Source organism: Falco cherrug, chromosome 2, assembly GCF_023634085.1.
Source record: "Falco cherrug isolate bFalChe1 chromosome 2, bFalChe1.pri, whole genome shotgun sequence".
Taxonomy (NCBI): domain Eukaryota; kingdom Metazoa; phylum Chordata; class Aves; order Falconiformes; family Falconidae; genus Falco; species Falco cherrug.
Window position 1 is genome coordinate 88,952,794 of NC_073698.1, and position 16,974 is coordinate 88,969,767.

The window sequence follows — 16,974 nt, forward strand, 5'->3', positions numbered from 1 at the left end:
CGCCCGCGGGGGCGGGGCGCGGCGGGAGGGGCGGGGCGCGGCGGGGCGGGGCGGGGAGGGCAGCGCGGCGGCTCGGGGCGGGCGCCGATCCGGGGCAGTCCGAGCCGGGGTTTGCCGGGCGCCGTCTGTCGGCGGCCGCCCGGCCTCCGCCGAGAGCCAATCAGGGGGCGGCTGCCCGCACGTGGAGCCGAGGGGACTCAAGAGCGCCGCGGCCGCCGCTCACTCCCCCCGTGACGGGCGTCCCGGCGGCACAGGGCAGCGCCGCGGGGGCGTCCGCGCCGCCGCAGCCCGCCCCGGCCCCACGGCACGGCCCCGCCGCCGCCGCCATGAGCGGCCCCTACCCGGAGGAGAGCTGCGCCGAGCGCCCCGAGTGCAAAAGTAAATCGCCAACTTTGCTGTCCTCCTATTGCATCGACAGCATCCTGGGCCGCCGGAGCCCCTGCAAGGTGCGGCTGCTCGGCGCCGCGCCCAGCCTGCCCGCCATCGCCGCTCGCCCCGACACCGACAAGGCCGCGCAAGGTAAGCCCCGCGCCTCGCCGCCCCGTCCCGCTCGCCCCGCTCCTTTTCCCCGGCGTCAGGCGGGGCCGGCGCACCCCCCCGCGCAGCCCGCGCGTTGGCCCCGGCCCCGCTCCCCGCCCGCCCGGCCGGGTGCCGCGACGGAGCCGCGGCCGCTGTTACCCCGTTACCCCGCTCGTCAGCGGCTGCCGCGCTGTCAGCGAGCGTGGCCAGAGCCCGGCCCGAAATTCCGCCAGGTCGGTTCCGCGCAGGTCGGGTACCGCCGCCGTAGGTTGCTCTTGCTTTCGATACATGTGTAATTTTTAAGCTAAATAAAACGAATCGGCGCGAGCTGTAATACGTGCAGGGAACGGCTCGGCCGTTCGCGTTAAACCTGTAACGGATCCGGGGAAGCCAGCCGGCGGCCGCGCCTGACAGTGGGCAGGGCGGTAATACCGCGGCACCAGCAGCCGCCCCCCCCGCCCCGAAGTTGGAGCAGCCCCCCGGGGCCGCGGGAAGCCCGGCCGGGCAGCCCCCACGGGCGGCCGGCCTCCCGCCTTCGCCCGTTCCCCAGCGTGCGCAGCTGGGCCGGTCTCTCTCCTCCAAAACCAAAAGGAAACTCGGGGGGCGGGGGTAGGCGGTAGGAGAGGGGGAGCAACAACAACAAAAAATTAATATAATAAAGGTGGAGGAACACGGGGCCGGCGGGCAGGGACAGCGGGACCGGCGCTGCCCCACCGTGCGGGACGGAGCCCGGTGGTGGCCGGGGCCGGGGCTGCCCGAGCAACCCCCCGCCCCGCACCCGCCCCGTGCCTGTCCCACCGCTGAGCGGGGCGCCGGGCCGGGCTTTGCGACCGGCAGGAATTTCTTACCAGGCCGGGAGCAGCGGCGCGGGCAGGGGTACGGGGCGGGGGGGTCTAATCTCGGTGCGGGGTGGAAAACGGGGACCGAAGGGTGGCCGCGGGGCAGGGGTCTTGCCCTGGGCTCATCGCGCTGATCCCACTGACCGTGTCTCTCTTTGTCTCCCCCCCCTTCCTTCTGTCTTCCCTCCACACCCTTCTCTCCCCACGCCTTCCCGGCCCCGTCCGACTGCTGCGGCCGCCACACCCCCCCTTCTCCCGGCGCAGGGTCCCCCAAGGGCAGCCCCCCATTCGAGCCGGCCGAGCTGCACCTTCCCCCAAAACTGCGCCGACTCTACGGGCCGGGCGGGGGCCGGCTGCTGCCGCCGCGGGCGGCGGGGCCGCGGGGGGACCGTCCGGAGGGGCGGCCGGAGGGGGGCGCCGGCCCCGTGCCCGCCGCTGCCCCGTGGGACACGCTGAAGATCAGCCAGGCGCCCCAGGTCAGCATCAGCCGCAGCAAGAGCTACCGCGAAAACGCGCCCTTCGTGGCACCGCCGCCCGCCCGAGACGAGCTGGGCAGCCCCGCCGCGCACGTCGAGGAGCGGCCGGGCCCCGCCGCGCCGGCCGCTGAGGAGGAGGAGGACGACGACGACGAAGAGATGCTGGAGGAGGAGGACGACGAGGAGGAAGAAGAGCTGGAGGACGACGAGGAGGAGGAGCTGCTGGGCGAGGACGCCGGAGGGCTGCTGAAGGAGGCCCGCCGGGGCGCCACCGCGGCCCCCGGGGCGGAGGGAGGGGATCTGTCCCCCAAGGAGGAGCTGCTGCTGCACCCCGAGGACGGCGAGGGCAAGGACGGAGAGGAGAGCGTCTGCCTCTCGGCCGGCAGCGACTCCGAGGAAGGGCTGCTCAAGAGGAAGCAGCGCCGCTACCGCACCACCTTCACCAGCTACCAGCTGGAGGAGCTGGAGAGGGCCTTCCAGAAAACCCACTACCCCGACGTCTTCACCAGGTACCGGCGCCGGGACCCCGGCCGAGCGCGGAGCGGGAGAGCCCCGAGGGGGACGTAATGGGACGGGGTTGCGGTGTGTGCTGCGCCCCCCTCGCCTCCAGACCGCCCCCCGGGGTGAATCCTGGCGCAGGCACACCCGGGCAGGGAGGGGACGGGGAGCTGGTCCGGGCGCCCGGGGGACCCACGGCCGGCAGCACCCGGCCAGGCCTACTTGGAGGCTGCCACCGGGGACTATTTTTACCCGCTGACCTCCTCTCCCCTCGCCGCGGCCGCCGCCGGGTTCGGTTACACGCTCCCCGTGGGGCTGGATCCCGGCCCGGCGCGGGGAAGCCCCGGCAGGGGCAGAGATCAAAGCGCCGCTGCCTAAAAATACAGGCCCGGCACGTCGGGGCCCCTCGCTGTCCCCGAGAGGCCCGGCCCGGCTCAGCCCGCCCGTTCAGGGGCATTTTCTCGTTGAAAACGGGAGCCCCGCGGCAGCGGGTCTGGCCGGCGGCTCCTCGGCGGGAGGCACAGACAGGGAGAGGGGCCGAGCCGCCTGCCCACTCCCCGCGCTGCCCGAAGCTAACTCACCCCCGCACCCCCACCGTCAGCCCAGAGGAAGGGTGACCCCCCAAAAGCCGCACTTTTCGATCAAGGAGGCCCTGCCGTTTTCTTGTTTATTTTGCCGGGGGTGGGGGGGGTGTCTGCGGGGACATTTTGTTCCCCCGCCGTCGGTGCCGGGCATCGCCCGCGGGGCTCACCTTGGGGCGCCGCCTTGCCCAGGCCTGGGGAGCGCTGCCCGGGGCGCGTACGATCGTGCCGCGCTTTTTTGGTTGGTGTTTTCACGGCTTTGGCTTTTCCTCGGGGCTTCTCGTGGCCGGGCGGCGCGGGGTCCCGCTTGCGCCGGGTACGGAGCCGATGAGCGGTTTTCTAACGCCTGCATAGTTTGCGATCTGCCCTCATCCTGGCGACGCAAACCGCAGCGTGTGGCGGCCCGGCTGCCCAACCCCAACCCCCCCGCGCTGCGGCTGCGGCGGGGACCGACTGACTTTGGGGAGCGGCGGGGAACGGGGTGCCGAAGCTCGGGACTCCCGACGGGCACCCAGCTCGGCTTCCCGGAGCCGGGCTGAGGACGGCGGCAGGCGGTGCCAGCCCGCGGCCCGGCCCTGCTCCCCCCGGGCACCGGGATTGCGGGCCCGCTAGGCGCGCAGAGCCGGGGGGCGAGGGGCGGCCGGGGCCACCTGGGCTGACGGTGGCGTGTGTGTCTCCCCCAGGGAGGAGCTGGCCATGAGGCTCGATCTGACCGAAGCCCGAGTGCAGGTGAGTGGCGGCGGCGGGACCGGGGTGTCCCTCGGCGGCGCCCGGGGGGGTGGCCCCGTCCCTCCCCGTCGGCGCCCCCGGCCCCGGCCGGGCCATCGGCTGGCGAAGCCCCGTGTGATTAAACCGTGGGGCCCCCGCGGTGCTTCGGTTGTTAGAGAGAAGCCGCTCGGCCGCAAGCCGGGTATTTGGCTGCCATCAAATCTCCAATCGGGCTTCATAAAAGCCCACTTAGTGCTAGAACAAACAGGGCCATTTGACAGCGAAATGTTGTTTGATTTCCTCTCTGCCTGCACAAGGAGCTGGCTAATGCTATTTGATTTCCCATTTTTGATAGCAATAAGCCTGCATTGATCTAATAGTGAGTGAGTGCAATGCTATTAAAGGTGTTTGCCGCCCCATACCAGAGTGCATTTCCCAACCCGGGTCTCATAACCAAAGAGACGATAAACATTGGGATGCCCTGATTGCCAACAGAAAACAGATGTCTTTGGGATGGAAGCTGAGCAAATCACTTTACAGTTAAAATCGGGCGCTGATAAAGCATAATAAATTCCATATGGCTCATTTAATACACAACAGCTTCTTGCATTAGAGGGGCTAATGATGAGATTTGTCCCCTCCTTTCTGTTGACACATTTCTCCATTGTCAAACAGAGATGTGACAGCAAATCAGTATTTTCAGCTCAGGGGAACAAGTCGTGGGAAAGTTAAATAACTTTTAAAAAAGAAAGACACCCCCTTTCTCTCCCCTCTATTCATGGGAGAAGATGTAATTAAGGGAATATGAATTATGAGAGTCCCTTCGTTTACCTTTGGGTGTACTCAGACTTATTAATTCAATAAAGGGGGATTGCAGCGAGGACAGCTCGTTAATTGAGTTTTAGCTGGGAGAGACGATCCCTCCGTGCCAGGTTTCCCCACCAGCGCAATGCCTCGTCCCGCGTGGGTGCCCGGGTGGGCTGGCGCGGGGATCAGTTCTGCCCTGCAGCCGTATGGAGAGACCCCCAGCGCTGCTGTCCGGAGAGCCCGGGTCTCACGCTGAGCTTACAGAGCCGAGCCTAAAGGGAAAACTCAGCCCACAGCAGCCCGAAAAAATTGACAGATGTGTCTCTCGCAGTCTCTCTCCTTAGGTGCGTGTGGTGCCGCGCACTTGGTTATTAAGCGAATATTTTCTTTTCCTTTGAAATGCGGTATTTTTCCTCCCCGCTGCCTCCCTCCTGGTTTAAGCCCGTGTTAGCTGACGATTTTTGCTTTGTGGGAGGGGGAGAAGAGGCAAGGCGCGACGGTGCTGCGGCATCCTAACTAACTTTCGTAAAACAGATGCTAAAAGGGCAGCCTGGACGCGTGCATTTGCTGGTTTAGTTGCCTCACAAATGATGTCTTCGTTCCAGACGATTTTTGCCCCCTCGCTTTAAATCTGAAGGGGGGAGAAAAAAACTCCCACCAAGAAAACAAAACAAACAAACAAAAAAAACCAACCCCAAACAAAACAGTCCATGATCCCCAAACAATTTCGTTTGTCAATATTCCCTTTAGCGGAAAAAGCTGCGCAGCTCGCGCTGTGGGTGTGCGTGAGGAATCAAAACCCGCACAGTCCCACCGGGAAATCGTTTTCCCACTGTTCCAGCGCGGCGAGAGCGCTACTGCTGCCGGGGGCGGGGGCCTGCGTTACACTGCTGCAGCCCCTGGGCAGTCCTGCCGGTAGCCGTGTGCGGGTCCTCGGTGTGGGTCAGCACCGCCCGGGGGGCTGCGTGCGGCGCTGGCACGCGTGGCCCTCGCGGGCCGGCCCCCGTCGGGGCGCCCCCAACCCCCCCCACCCCGCGCGAGGGCGGCGGAGGAGCGGGCGCCGTCGGGCCGGTGCGGGGCTCCTGCGGGGCTCGCTCCGCCGAGGCGCGGGCGGGCGTATTAAAACCGGTTTTTCTTTTGGCTTTCAGGTATGGTTCCAGAACCGTAGGGCTAAGTGGCGGAAGAGGGAAAAGGCTGGGGCTCAGACACACCCCCCAGGTTTGCCTTTCCCTGGTCCCCTGTCAGCAACTCACCCCCTCAGTCCATACCTTGATGCTAGTCCTTTCCCTCCTCATCACCCAGCTCTAGACTCCGCCTGGACCGCCGCCGCCGCCGCGGCCGCCGCCTTCCCCAGCCTGCCGCCGCCGCCCCCCGGCTCCGCGGCGCTGCCCCCCGGCGGGACCCCGCTCGGCCTCGGCACCTTCCTGGGCGCGGCCGTGTTCCGCCACCCCGCCTTCATCAGCCCCGCCTTCGGCAGGTACCGCCCGCCCACGCGCGACCCGGCACCTCGGGGGACCCATGGGGCGGGGGCGGGGGGCGGCAGCCGCCGGGGAAACGCCAACGCCGCTGCCGGGGCGGGCGCTCGCGGACCCCCGCGCGCCTGGGGCTGCCGGGCGCGGCCTGGCGGGGAGGGGGCGCGGCCCCACGCGGGACACGTCTCGCGCGGGCAGCCCCGGCGTTCGAACTTGGAGCGCTGGCGGCCGGCGCCGATTGGGCGCCGCGCGGGTCACGTGCTTCCGCCCCGGCCTCTCATTGGGCGAGGACGGCTCTCACGCCCCCCCCCCCCCCCCTCCAGCCGCCCCCGCCCCCCAGCGTCGCGGGTCCGGCCGGTCCCCCGTGGGGACGGCCTCTCCTCGGGCACCGCGGCTGTGGGCGGCGGCGTTGGCGTTTGCGGGGAGCCCGGGCGTCCCCGCGGGGCTGCACAGCCCGCGCAGGGTGCGAGGACGGCCCGCGGGAATCGGTGCCCCCACCCAGCAGCTCGGCAGCCGTTGGCTGCCCCACGCGTGCGCGTGGCCTCCGCGCGGCCAGGGGCTGCCGCTGCCCGGCGGTTCGGGCCGAGCCGAAGCCGGGACGCCCCGTCGGCCCCGCACCGGCGGTTTTCGGCCGCGGGGCGTGGGCGGGTTCGGGCAGCTCCCAGAGGCCGGTGTCTGGGCGAGCTTCCGCGGGCGCCGCGCCCCGCCCTGGTGCTCGGCCACGCTGAGCGGCCGCGGCCGAAGCGGGGGAAGCCCCGGGCTCGGCCGGGCAGAGTCGCCCCCTCGGCCCCCGCCCGCGGAGCCGGAGCTGAGGCCGGGGCCGCCCCGTCGGGGCGCGGGGCCCGGCTGGCCGCGGAGGGAGAGGAGGCCCGGCCTGTGCACGGGGCGAGCGCGGCCCGCGTAGCACCGGGGCTTTCCCTTATTTGTTTCGCGCTAGCCGGGAGAAAGCCCCCCCGGAGCTTCTCCCCGCCGGCCGTGCCCCCGGCGACAGCCGCCCCGACGGTGGCAAGTCGGGGAGAACCGGCCTCGGCGATTTTTGTCCCCTTGCCGCCCCGCAACTCTTTTGCCCTGCAGCGTCGGGGCTGCCCAGCGAGCCTTTGTCCCCCCGCGTCCCCGCCTGGCGGGAGGGAGGCAAGCGGAGCCGGGCCCCGGCGCGGCGGTGACGGCCGTCTCTGCTTCCCTTGCAGGCTCTTTTCCACCATGGCCCCCCTGGGCAGCGCCTCCAGCGCCGCGGCCCTGCTGCGGCAGCCGGCGCCGGCGGCCGAGGGCGCGGTGGGCTCGGCGGGGCTGGGGGACCCGGCCAGCGCCGCCGCCGACCGGCGGGCCTCCAGCATCGCCGCCCTGCGGCTGAAGGCCAAGGAGCACGCCGCCCAGCTCACCCAGCTCAACATCCTCCCCGGGAACAGCACGGGGAAAGAGGTGTGCTAAGGCACGGCTGCCGTCCTCGGGGTTCGGGTTGGGTTTTTTTAGCGGGGAGAGGAAAAAGCGAGAGCGAGAAAAGAGGAGAGTAAACACACGAATAAATAAAGGTCACCTCAGGCAGCACGAATCAAGACCAAACGGGGGGGGGGGGGGGGAATAATAATTATTTTTTAAAAAAGAGGACCAGCAGCTGAAACTGTGGTAGGTTCTCGAGTTAGGAACTTGGAGACAGCGAGCACCTTTCGCATCAGCCCTCACGTGAGTGAACAGACACTTGCAAGCTCCTGAATAAGTAACTCCTTGGCTGGTACATTTCTTAAATGTACGATGTGTTCATTTCCTCTTTGAACATTAACGGGAAAAAAAAAAAAGGCGGAAAAAAAAGGAAAAAAAAAAAGCCCTAATAAAAGTTACTCTATATTAGCGTTACATACACTAAAAATTTTTCCTTCTGTTCATCTGAAAAAAAAAAAAGAAACAAATAGAATTGTAATTAATAAAGAAGAAGAAGAAAAATAAAACAAAAGGGATGGGAGAAAGCTACCCACATCTTCTTCTTAAAATAACATCCTAGGATGTTAAGTTGGTCTGTTAGGAGCACTGGAGAACTATTTTACATGTTGATGCAGCGAGCTGCGTGCGCTAACCAAGGATGCTGCCAGTGCAGACTGAAAGTAAATTCGATGCTGTAAGATAACCAGTGCACTTAAGGGAAAGGGTATATCTTTTTCTTGTTATATTCTTTATCACTACACCAACCAAGGTTTTTATATCAAACCAAAGGGAAATACACTGCTAGAATATGGACTGTTTAAGTCACTAAACTGTGATTATTGATTCTGTACATACCATTGTTATAAAAAAGAACAGAGCTTTGTATATTTGAAATGTTATAAAACAATTGCACTCAGTGTAGTGTTGTAAAAGTTTGTCATTCTGTAGATTCCTACTGTGTTGTAGATATAATAGGGTTCCTAGACAAATATTTATGTACAAACCCTTTATTTAACTTATTAACTGTAGAGGTTTCTGAAACCCTCAAGAGGCGATGGTACAGTACTTTTTGTGTAATGTCGTTATTGTTAACACTCTTCCTTGCTATCCGGTGGAGAAGTGCCACGTTCAGAAAATAAACAAAAATATATGTTTAACAAAAAAAAAAAAAAAAAAAGGAAGAAAAGAAAAAGAAACGCCCGGTCCTTGCGGGACCGCCTGCGCCGCACTGCGGGCGCCCGGGGCTGGGGGCGCCCGGGGTGGGCTAAGCCACGCCGGGGCGGCCGGGGGCTGCGCATCGCCACCCCCCGCCGCTGGGGAACCCCCACGGGGTCGGGGGGGCGCGGGGTGCTTGGCCGGCGGCGATTGCCAGAGCTTGGGGCGGCAGGAGGTGCCGGCGGCCCCGTTCGCAAGGGGATTTGCAGATCGCGGGGGCCGGGGGCACCCATGACCGTTCCTGCCCGTGCTGTGCCGTGGGCGCCGTGTCGTCGTCCCCGTCCCCGTCCCACCCCCGGGTGCTGCCGAGGAAGGTGCCGGGGTCGCCTCTCGGTACCGGTGGCCCCACGGCGCGGGAAGCCGCGCCACGCTCCCCGGCACCCCCGGGCGGGATGGGGCAGCCCCGCGTTCCGCCGCTGCCGAAAAGCCAGGGGCGGGGGAGAAAAACAAGAGCGTGGGGAAGGGCTTGGCGTGCCCCCCCCCCGCACCCCCGCATCCCTCCCGGGAGCAGGAAAGTTTCTCCGCGCCTGTTCCTTGTCTTTGCCCGCCTCGATCTCCCCGGGATGAACTTCCTTCCCCCCTTCCCTTTATTCCCCCCGGCTTCTTCTTTTCTTTTCTTATTTGCTTGGACGCAGCCCCCTTGTCTGCCGCCTCCACGGAGCCGGAGCAGGAGGGCGCGGAAGCCCCGGCAGGGACGGCAGGAGCCGCCGCCCCGGCCCCGCGGAGGGCAGCGACGAACCCCGCGCCCCTTCCCCGGCCGCGCCGGTCCCGCTACCCGCCCCCAGCCCAGCCCAGCCCCCGGGGCAGCGGGCGCGGGGCCGCACCGGGCCGCCGGAGCGCAGGGCTGCCGGGGGATTGTCGAGGGTGAATTGGGCTGATCGCGGCATCGCTCCACGACGGCGGCCCGCGGGCCCGGTACCGGGGAAGAGCCCGGCCCCCCCGGCCAGCTGAGCGCACCGAGGGGGCCCGGCCCGGCGGGCAGCTCCGTGGGGCGGCCTCGGCTTCGGGAGCCGCCGGCCGGGAGGCGCCGCTGGAGCCCTCCGCGACCCTTCCCCGCAGCTCGGCCCTTCCACCCCTGGCGTTTCACATCCCGCCCCCCTCGCTGCCCCCGGCCGTATTTTCGAGTTCCCAAACCCACCCTAGGCGCGAGAAAAATTTATGGGAAAAATAAGGCTTGCTCCCTGGACATCGTTAGCGGTGCAGCCTGAAATACACATTTTTGCCTTAAAGAAAAGGGAATCATTATCAAGCCATTACGCATTAAGAAATGTCATTCAGTCATTTTTATTCATTCCGCTGAAATCTTCGTAAAAGCCCGAATCATACTTCTGCAAGCAGCAATTTTGTTAATCCAGGGGGTTATTACTCTGGTCCCTTATTAGGATCTATACTGCTGCCAAGCAATCCTATAACCTTCTCAAAAGAAGTTTACCTCCGTGCTATAAAACCAGTAGTGGTATTTATACTGTGCAATAATTAGTGTATTACCTGAATCCACTAACAGGTTCATTTTATCTCCGCACAAAACCCCTAGTCTGCTTATAGAAAGCTTGTGCCTCCTTTGGTGCTGTTAAAGTGGTGAAAGAGTGAATGAAGGCTGGTAGCACTTTCTCCTTTCGCCGTGCCTTAATTCCCATCTCTTTTTGCTCTCATCCAATTAGTGCAGTGTATTAAGCGGTTTATCATCTCATAGTCAGCTATTGAGAGAAACAAGGCGAACACTTTGCAATAGAGCCTGCTCTCCTTTGACACCCTCAGGTACTTACATATTCCACTGTGCTATGAATAATAGAGGAAGAATAGAGCGCTAATTCCCTCATCAAAGAATGCCTTGTCTGCTGCTTTGCTCAACAACACCATTCTGATCAAAAGAAAAGCAATAAAGCTTAGCATAACAAAACGAAACCTACTTATTAGCTTAGTGGTTAAATTAATGCAGAGCCGCTGCTATTCAAAACCAAGGTTTGAAAACAGCCTCCAACAACCTGATAATGCTGCCTTCGGGATGAAGGAATTTTAATCTGAAATTTGAAGCTGGCACAGATGAGTTAATCTATTAAACTGCTATAAGGAGGGTGCGGGAGAACTATTCAATTAAGGCACATTTAAGGTGCTCTGCAGAAGACGGGGAAGGATGAGAGAGGGAAGATGCGCTCCGGCTCGGCACCGGGCAGCGCCTTTGTCGGGGAGGAGGGGGGGGGGGGCAGGGGGAGAGGGAGAGGGAGGACAGGGCAGAGGAGCGACCAGAGGAGAGGAGAGGAAAGGGGAGAGGGGAGAGGAGGAGAGGAGAGGAGAGGAGAGGAGAGGAGAGGAGAGGAGAGGAGAGGAGAGGAGAGGAGAGGAGAGGAGAGGAGAGGAGAGGAGAGGAGAGGAGAGGAGAGGAGAGGAGAGGAGAGGAGCGGGGGCTGGCATCGCAACAAGCGTGTTTGCGGATGGGAATTGTTTTTCATATCACACATGTCATCAGCGAAACCTGGCTACCGGCTCCATGTATCAACACTCCTCTTCCCCGACTGCAAATAAATACAAATAAACACAAACCTGAATTTTAACAGCGGAGTGGGGTGGGGTGGGGGGGTGATGAGGGTCAAGAGGAGGGAAAGCAATCCAGGCCAGATCAGCCTCAAATCGCAAACCTCCAAACTTCAATCTTTCCCAAATTATTTACAGCGCTGCGTTTACCAGCTCCATTTAATATTAAATGCTATAAAGATGATTTTGCGTTTCCCAGGCTCTCTCCGGGGCCAACATGAGGCACGGTGCCCAGAGCTTATTGAGGGGAGGGGGGGCAGAGAGGAATTCAGTTTACTCCTTGCCAAGCCTTCAGCTCTGATCTGACCAACTCTGCTGAGAAGACTCAAAACTTGCCTTAATTTGGGGTAAAAGCCCTCGTTTCCGAACACTCCCCCGGATCGCGGCTGGCTGGGGTTGCGGGGGCTCCAAGCTTTTGCCCCTCCTGCTCCTCCACCGGCTGTGCAGGGCCACTATATGCTGCTGTGCCCTACACAATCATTCCACAACACTCTCATTTAATCTAAACATCCCTAAACTTGCAAATTAACAGGCTCTTCAGCTGTAATTATACAGATACATACAAGTGCCACAGGGTCAGGTTATGCCGTATCTATCCATTTTATTTGTATACCTAATGTTTGGAGGAGAAGGTCACACTTTTCACTTTCCTAAGGCATTCTACCCAGTTAATATCAGTAATATCTTCATAATCCTAATTGGGTTGGCCATGAAAAATCTAAAAAAACCTGCGCAAAATTACAGGAAGCCAGGATCTTTCGAAGAGCTGCAACATCAACATGTCATCTAGGCAGCAACACCTTCTCTCCAAGACAAGCCTCCAAATAAACTCTCTTTTGCCATAACCCAACTAAACATGGGAAGGAACAATAGCCTGCCAGGGGTGGCACAACACCAACACAAAACCAGGGGTTGAGTAGGTTCAATTTCTCATGTACTGCAACTCAATGTAGAGTAAAAATGAAAGGATTTAGCCCCCAAAGTTGCTCCAAAGACAACCATGAATTTTGGGATATTTGAAGAGACATTACCCGTGCTGACACACAGCACCTTCCGATGCCACTTTAGAGACAAATCAATGTCATAAAATACTCCAAGACAGACAGAAACGTGTATCCCTTCGGTGCCCAACACATTTGTGCTGATGCTCTCACTTCTTCAAGTTTCCCTTGTTAATGGCTGGCCGTCCTCAAAATGGACACACAAGCACTTCTGTAAATCCAGTAAAAGTTTGAAGCCATTGACCTAGCATGGAATATTTCCAACAGGCAGACAATTAAGTCTTTCTTTTATTTTTTTCTTCAAGTCTTAAGAAAACTTCACATTTTATACTTCTAAAGATTTAAAAGGAAATTTTTATAACCTTACATTAATATATCACATTGCAAACTTAGTGGCAAACGTAAGTACAATATTTTGTGTACAAAGGCACGCACCAAAATTTATGTTCTTTTCTTGTCATATTTATTTGTCATTTTATTAAAAGTAAATGAAAAATACAATTTGTTTACAAAATCTTTAAGAACTCCAATACAGTAAGTTATTACAGAACAGCAACAATAATTCTCCCCTTTCCCTTCCCCTGTTATTGGTTACAATGTGATACCAAAGACGTTTTTCCCTCTTGACTGCTTACTTTCAAAGACTTTGCACGGGAAGAATTGAAACGCATTTATATCCAGTGTATGTACAAAATGGGTTTTGTACATGTGCATGTTTTTACATCCACACAGAAATGTCCAACATGGAAAAATACTATGTTTAAAGACACTCAGAAAGACTCTTACTAAAAAGATGGTCCCTATTTTTAGCACGTCCATGTTTCAGTCCTTCTTTACCTCTAATAAATTTGAAAGTAAAGTGTCCCTAACTCTGTTCAGAAGGTATTAGGACATTTAAAGGCATTTAGATTTAGTATTGTTTTTAATTGGTATGTTTATGATCAGGAAGAAGATAAACTGTGAAAAGGCAAAACATTAGTGCTCCTACTGAGACCTCCACTAACCTCTCTTCCTGAGAGCACCTCTACTAAATACCCTGGAGCAAAGTCTAGGATCACTTACATTCCAGCAACTCTCACTGGGAATTATCCAATTAAAGCAGCAATTCCCCCACCCCCTTTTCCCTCATAGGTCTAAATACACAACAAAACATATTGCAAAAATTAACTATTCTGTATTTTAATAACCCTGGTTTCTCAACGAAGAAAAGAATGGAAGATAAAAACACCTCCAGTACTTCATGTCCACGTGCATCATACATCCTGTTTTCATCTTCCGTTTTCCCCCCTCCAAAGAGACAAGATTATTAAAATGTCACTGTGCACACTGAAACAGAGTACTGCGTAAGAGATCATTACTGTTAAACAAGGAACTAGCCTCTCTCCTCTCTCCATTTTGAATCAATCACTGTCTTTCATTATTGGACTCTCCCACAGATCTTCCTATACTGCTGCTGAAGAGTTTGCTGAGGTTCACTTCTGAGTAGCCACTCATGGACAGGCATTTGTCTACAGTGCTCTTCAGTCTTTTGTAGACCTCGCAGTCTTCCTTACTGAGTGGCTTCTTCCTCAAATACTCTAGAAGAACAAAGGGGGGGGGGGGGGGGGAAACAACAGAGAAGGATTAAATGACCACAAAGAGACAGTACTTTTGCATTCACTAGTGCTGCAAATCATGGTATTTCAAAATGTAGCTAGCAAAGATGACATTTAGGGCAAACTCTCCCAACCCCCCCTGCCACCTCCCACCACCTCCCCACCTGCAGCACCCACCAGCCGGTTGGAGGCCATGCAGAACCTGCACACGGTGGTGAGGCTGAACCTCCCGCAGCCCCACCAGCGCGTGTGCAGCGGCTCCTGCCAGGAGCTAGCCAGAAGCACTGCTTGCCCAGTCATGCCATCTAACTGGAGTGAAACAGGGGTTCACTAAGTCACAGCAGAGAAAATAAGCGATAGCAGGGCTGGCTCTGAAAGGATCTCATTTACAATGAGCAGTTGCGGCTTCAGAAGTGAACAAAACCATGCTTCACTTCTCTTGTCTCTGCTGCCGCTAATACTGGCACTGGCACAACCCGAGACAGACTTATCACTCATCTTGTGCATTCCTATACGCACCTTGTGTGCAGGTCAGGGATCATGATGCTCAGCACTACAGAGGTGTTGGAAGGAAAAGGGCAGTAGCACAAACAGGGGAAATCCTATGCTATCCTACCCTAAAATGGAGAGAAGGTGCCCAGTATCTCAACCAGATGACACCAGGTTCACCTGACACATAAATGAAGAGAGCCACTCCCACATGCTTGATCAATAATACCTGTGAAGAAATGCCTGGAGCGTGAGACGTTTACTCAGTTGTATGTTTGCATGTGTGCAAACTCATGTGCATGAGCTTGTATGTATTTCAGAAACAAAGTCCAAACCATTCTATTTTAATTCTTTTGTTTGTTAAATTTTATGCCACCAAAAAAACAAATGATCCAGGGATTTTGTTTGGGTTCTTGTCCAGCTTTTCCTTTACAAAGGCTGTGGACAAAGACTAAAAGAGCAAAATATTCTACTGATATATATCAATGCCAACGTGATGCACCTCTGGTGCAGTTGTGCTCCTCCTTTCCAGCCAACTCCATGTTCTAGAACCACCAGCTCCTACCCAAAAGCCTGTGCCTGCAGTTACACCTTGGAACAGGCAGCACTGGACAGGCTGCAATGCTGAGCACCTAAGAATGATACACTGCAAAAAGAGGTGTGCTCCCAGGCAGCTCCCCTCCATTAGGCTGGAGGGACTCGGGCCGAGCAGGACTACGAGAGCACAGCACAGGTACTTAAAGGTCGAGCTTTCAAGCCATTTAGGCACAGCGCTAGCACGTGTCCTGTGAGCAACCAACATGATCTTTCTGTTGCTCATTAGCTTTGCCTGAAAGCTGTTGTCTCGTTTCATCTGTCACCTTCACAACATTGGTACTGCCCTCTTCACGCTTGAACATGTAACAACGGAGCCTCCATCTGCTCTCAAACAGCTTTTACTATATGGCACAAGTTAAGACGAAAAACCAGTTGTCTCTAAAACAGCTGAGTTTATCTAAAAGATGGGTTTGGAGGAGAGGGACATGTTGGTTTTTTGAGTCCACCTGTGCAATGGAAGAAATGACTCACTTTTGTGATGACTCACTGCTGCGATATGACTGAGATGAAGATGTCCCATCGGACACACCTTTGTCTCAGCAGCCAAGTCAAGGACTGCTACAGGAGGAGATGGCAGGGAAGAGAGGCATGGTAACAGAAATAGCTATTACAATTGTTGGGTTTGTGAATTCCTCCTCCCTGAGGATTCCCGAATGTTTTTGCAGAGCCTCAGATGTTTTAAGATGAACTCAGCAGATTATCTACTGCATACGATACAAACAGTAATTTTGTATCGTAAGCAATTGCCACTTGCTTAGGTTTCCCATGTTATTTGCAAAGTTCTTCTGAACTCAACTGCTCTGCATGATGCTGTCAAATCTTTAAAAATTAAATGAAAATTTAAATTAATGGTGCCGTTTTGAGTAACTGAATACATTGATTAAAAGCACTCTGGTAAGCACCTTTCATGCATCCTCGTGAAGAAGCTGTGTATTGTGCTGTCATACTCAGTTTTGGGTATTTCTGTTGCCAACTTTGGGCAGTGAGCAGGCAGAGGAAGTTGCCTAGTTGAAGATTCCACATTCTCACCATTACCCAGACAGTACTGACAATATATCTATTAGCAGAATTAACATTTCCTTAAACTACACCACCAATACAATAAAAACTTTGACTACAAGGATCTGTTCACTAACAGACCAAAGTCACTATGGCATAAATGCATTTAATGATCCTGGAATTATTTAAATGCAGGATTTAATTAAACAAACTTTGAAAACTGTAATAAACAGATGCATAAAAACACCAAATCCACTCTGATACAAATTCAGCACTAAGTAGTTTACTCATTTTCAGAGATAAATGATTCAGGAACTGGGTCACTTGCCACTGCTCATGCATTAGCAAAACCATGCATGTTATACCAAGGAATTGTGGAAAACACCGTCCTCGTAGTTCAAAACTAGGCTAAAATAGTTTAAAGCTTCCTGGAACTCAGGAGGGACCAAGGTGAAATGTATCAATGCGCAGAAACAGCTGGCACTTGAACAGAGCAGGAAGGCACATTCATCACGAGAACGACGAGGCAAACAATAAACCAGGGTGGAAAGTAGGGAACAAAAATACAGGCCCGCGTACTGCTCCAGTTCAGGCTCCAGCCGTCCCACTAACGGAGCACCGAGCTCCCACCCCCAACATTAAATCTAAACTTCAATTATATGCAATAACCTTTCTGACAGTACGCTTCAAACATTTCTTAGATGCAATTACCCTTGTAGAAGCAAGCAGGAAAGGGTGGACTGAAAAAAATGGAGAAATATGAGGGGCCTCATTGAAGTAATGAGGCCAATTTTAAGTTTCAATTATAAGAGAATGGGAGCCGGGAGCTCTGGGAGGAGAGGCAGGCAGCGGCTGCGGCTGCAGCACAGCCACACCATGCATTTGAATGACACAAGTGCATCTGATGACTGGGGAGAAGAGATTTAAAGAACTGTAGTAATACAGAGCAGGGGAAGATGAGAGAGGACACAGCTCCTGATGTGTTTACCTCCTTTGCTGATGGGATATTGACTTTTCCCACCAGGTTGGTTAGAAAGGGGACTATTTACGCTGCCACACAGCAGAGTAAGAATGACAACCAGCATCACTCTGTGCTCCTCTGAGTAAAAGACAACTGTGACCGTCGTATATCACACAGCCAGTCAATACCTTCGAGTTACCGTACCATCCAACTTAGAGATGCATATAAAAGCTCCTACTTTCATCCTAAATGAGAATGTAATCAATAAC

General features: G+C 56.6%; 2 protein-coding genes across 3 annotated transcripts in view; one reads left to right on the forward strand and one right to left on the reverse strand.

The window, feature by feature from the left end:
• The first annotated feature begins 258 nt into the window (after window positions 1–258).
• Window positions 259–8,381, forward strand: ARX (aristaless related homeobox). The gene is made up of 5 exons (XM_055702453.1): window positions 259–519; window positions 1,623–2,343; window positions 3,597–3,642; window positions 5,577–5,905; window positions 7,088–8,381. The coding sequence occupies exons 1-5, from the start codon at window positions 327–329 to the stop codon at window positions 7,326–7,328; spliced, it is 1,530 nt and encodes a 509-aa protein (XP_055558428.1). The 5' UTR covers window positions 259–326; the 3' UTR covers window positions 7,329–8,381.
• Window positions 8,382–12,334: 3,953 nt separating this feature from the next.
• Window positions 12,335–16,974, reverse strand: part of POLA1 (DNA polymerase alpha 1, catalytic subunit) — a 204,209-nt gene continuing 199,569 nt past the window's right edge. For both annotated transcript variants that reach the window (XM_055701958.1, XM_055701957.1), the window contains exon 37: window positions 12,335–13,641. In XM_055701958.1, the coding sequence (XP_055557933.1) occupies window positions 13,469–13,641 (173 nt within the window). In that variant the 3' untranslated portion in view covers window positions 12,335–13,468. The remainder of the gene's footprint in view (window positions 13,642–16,974) is intronic.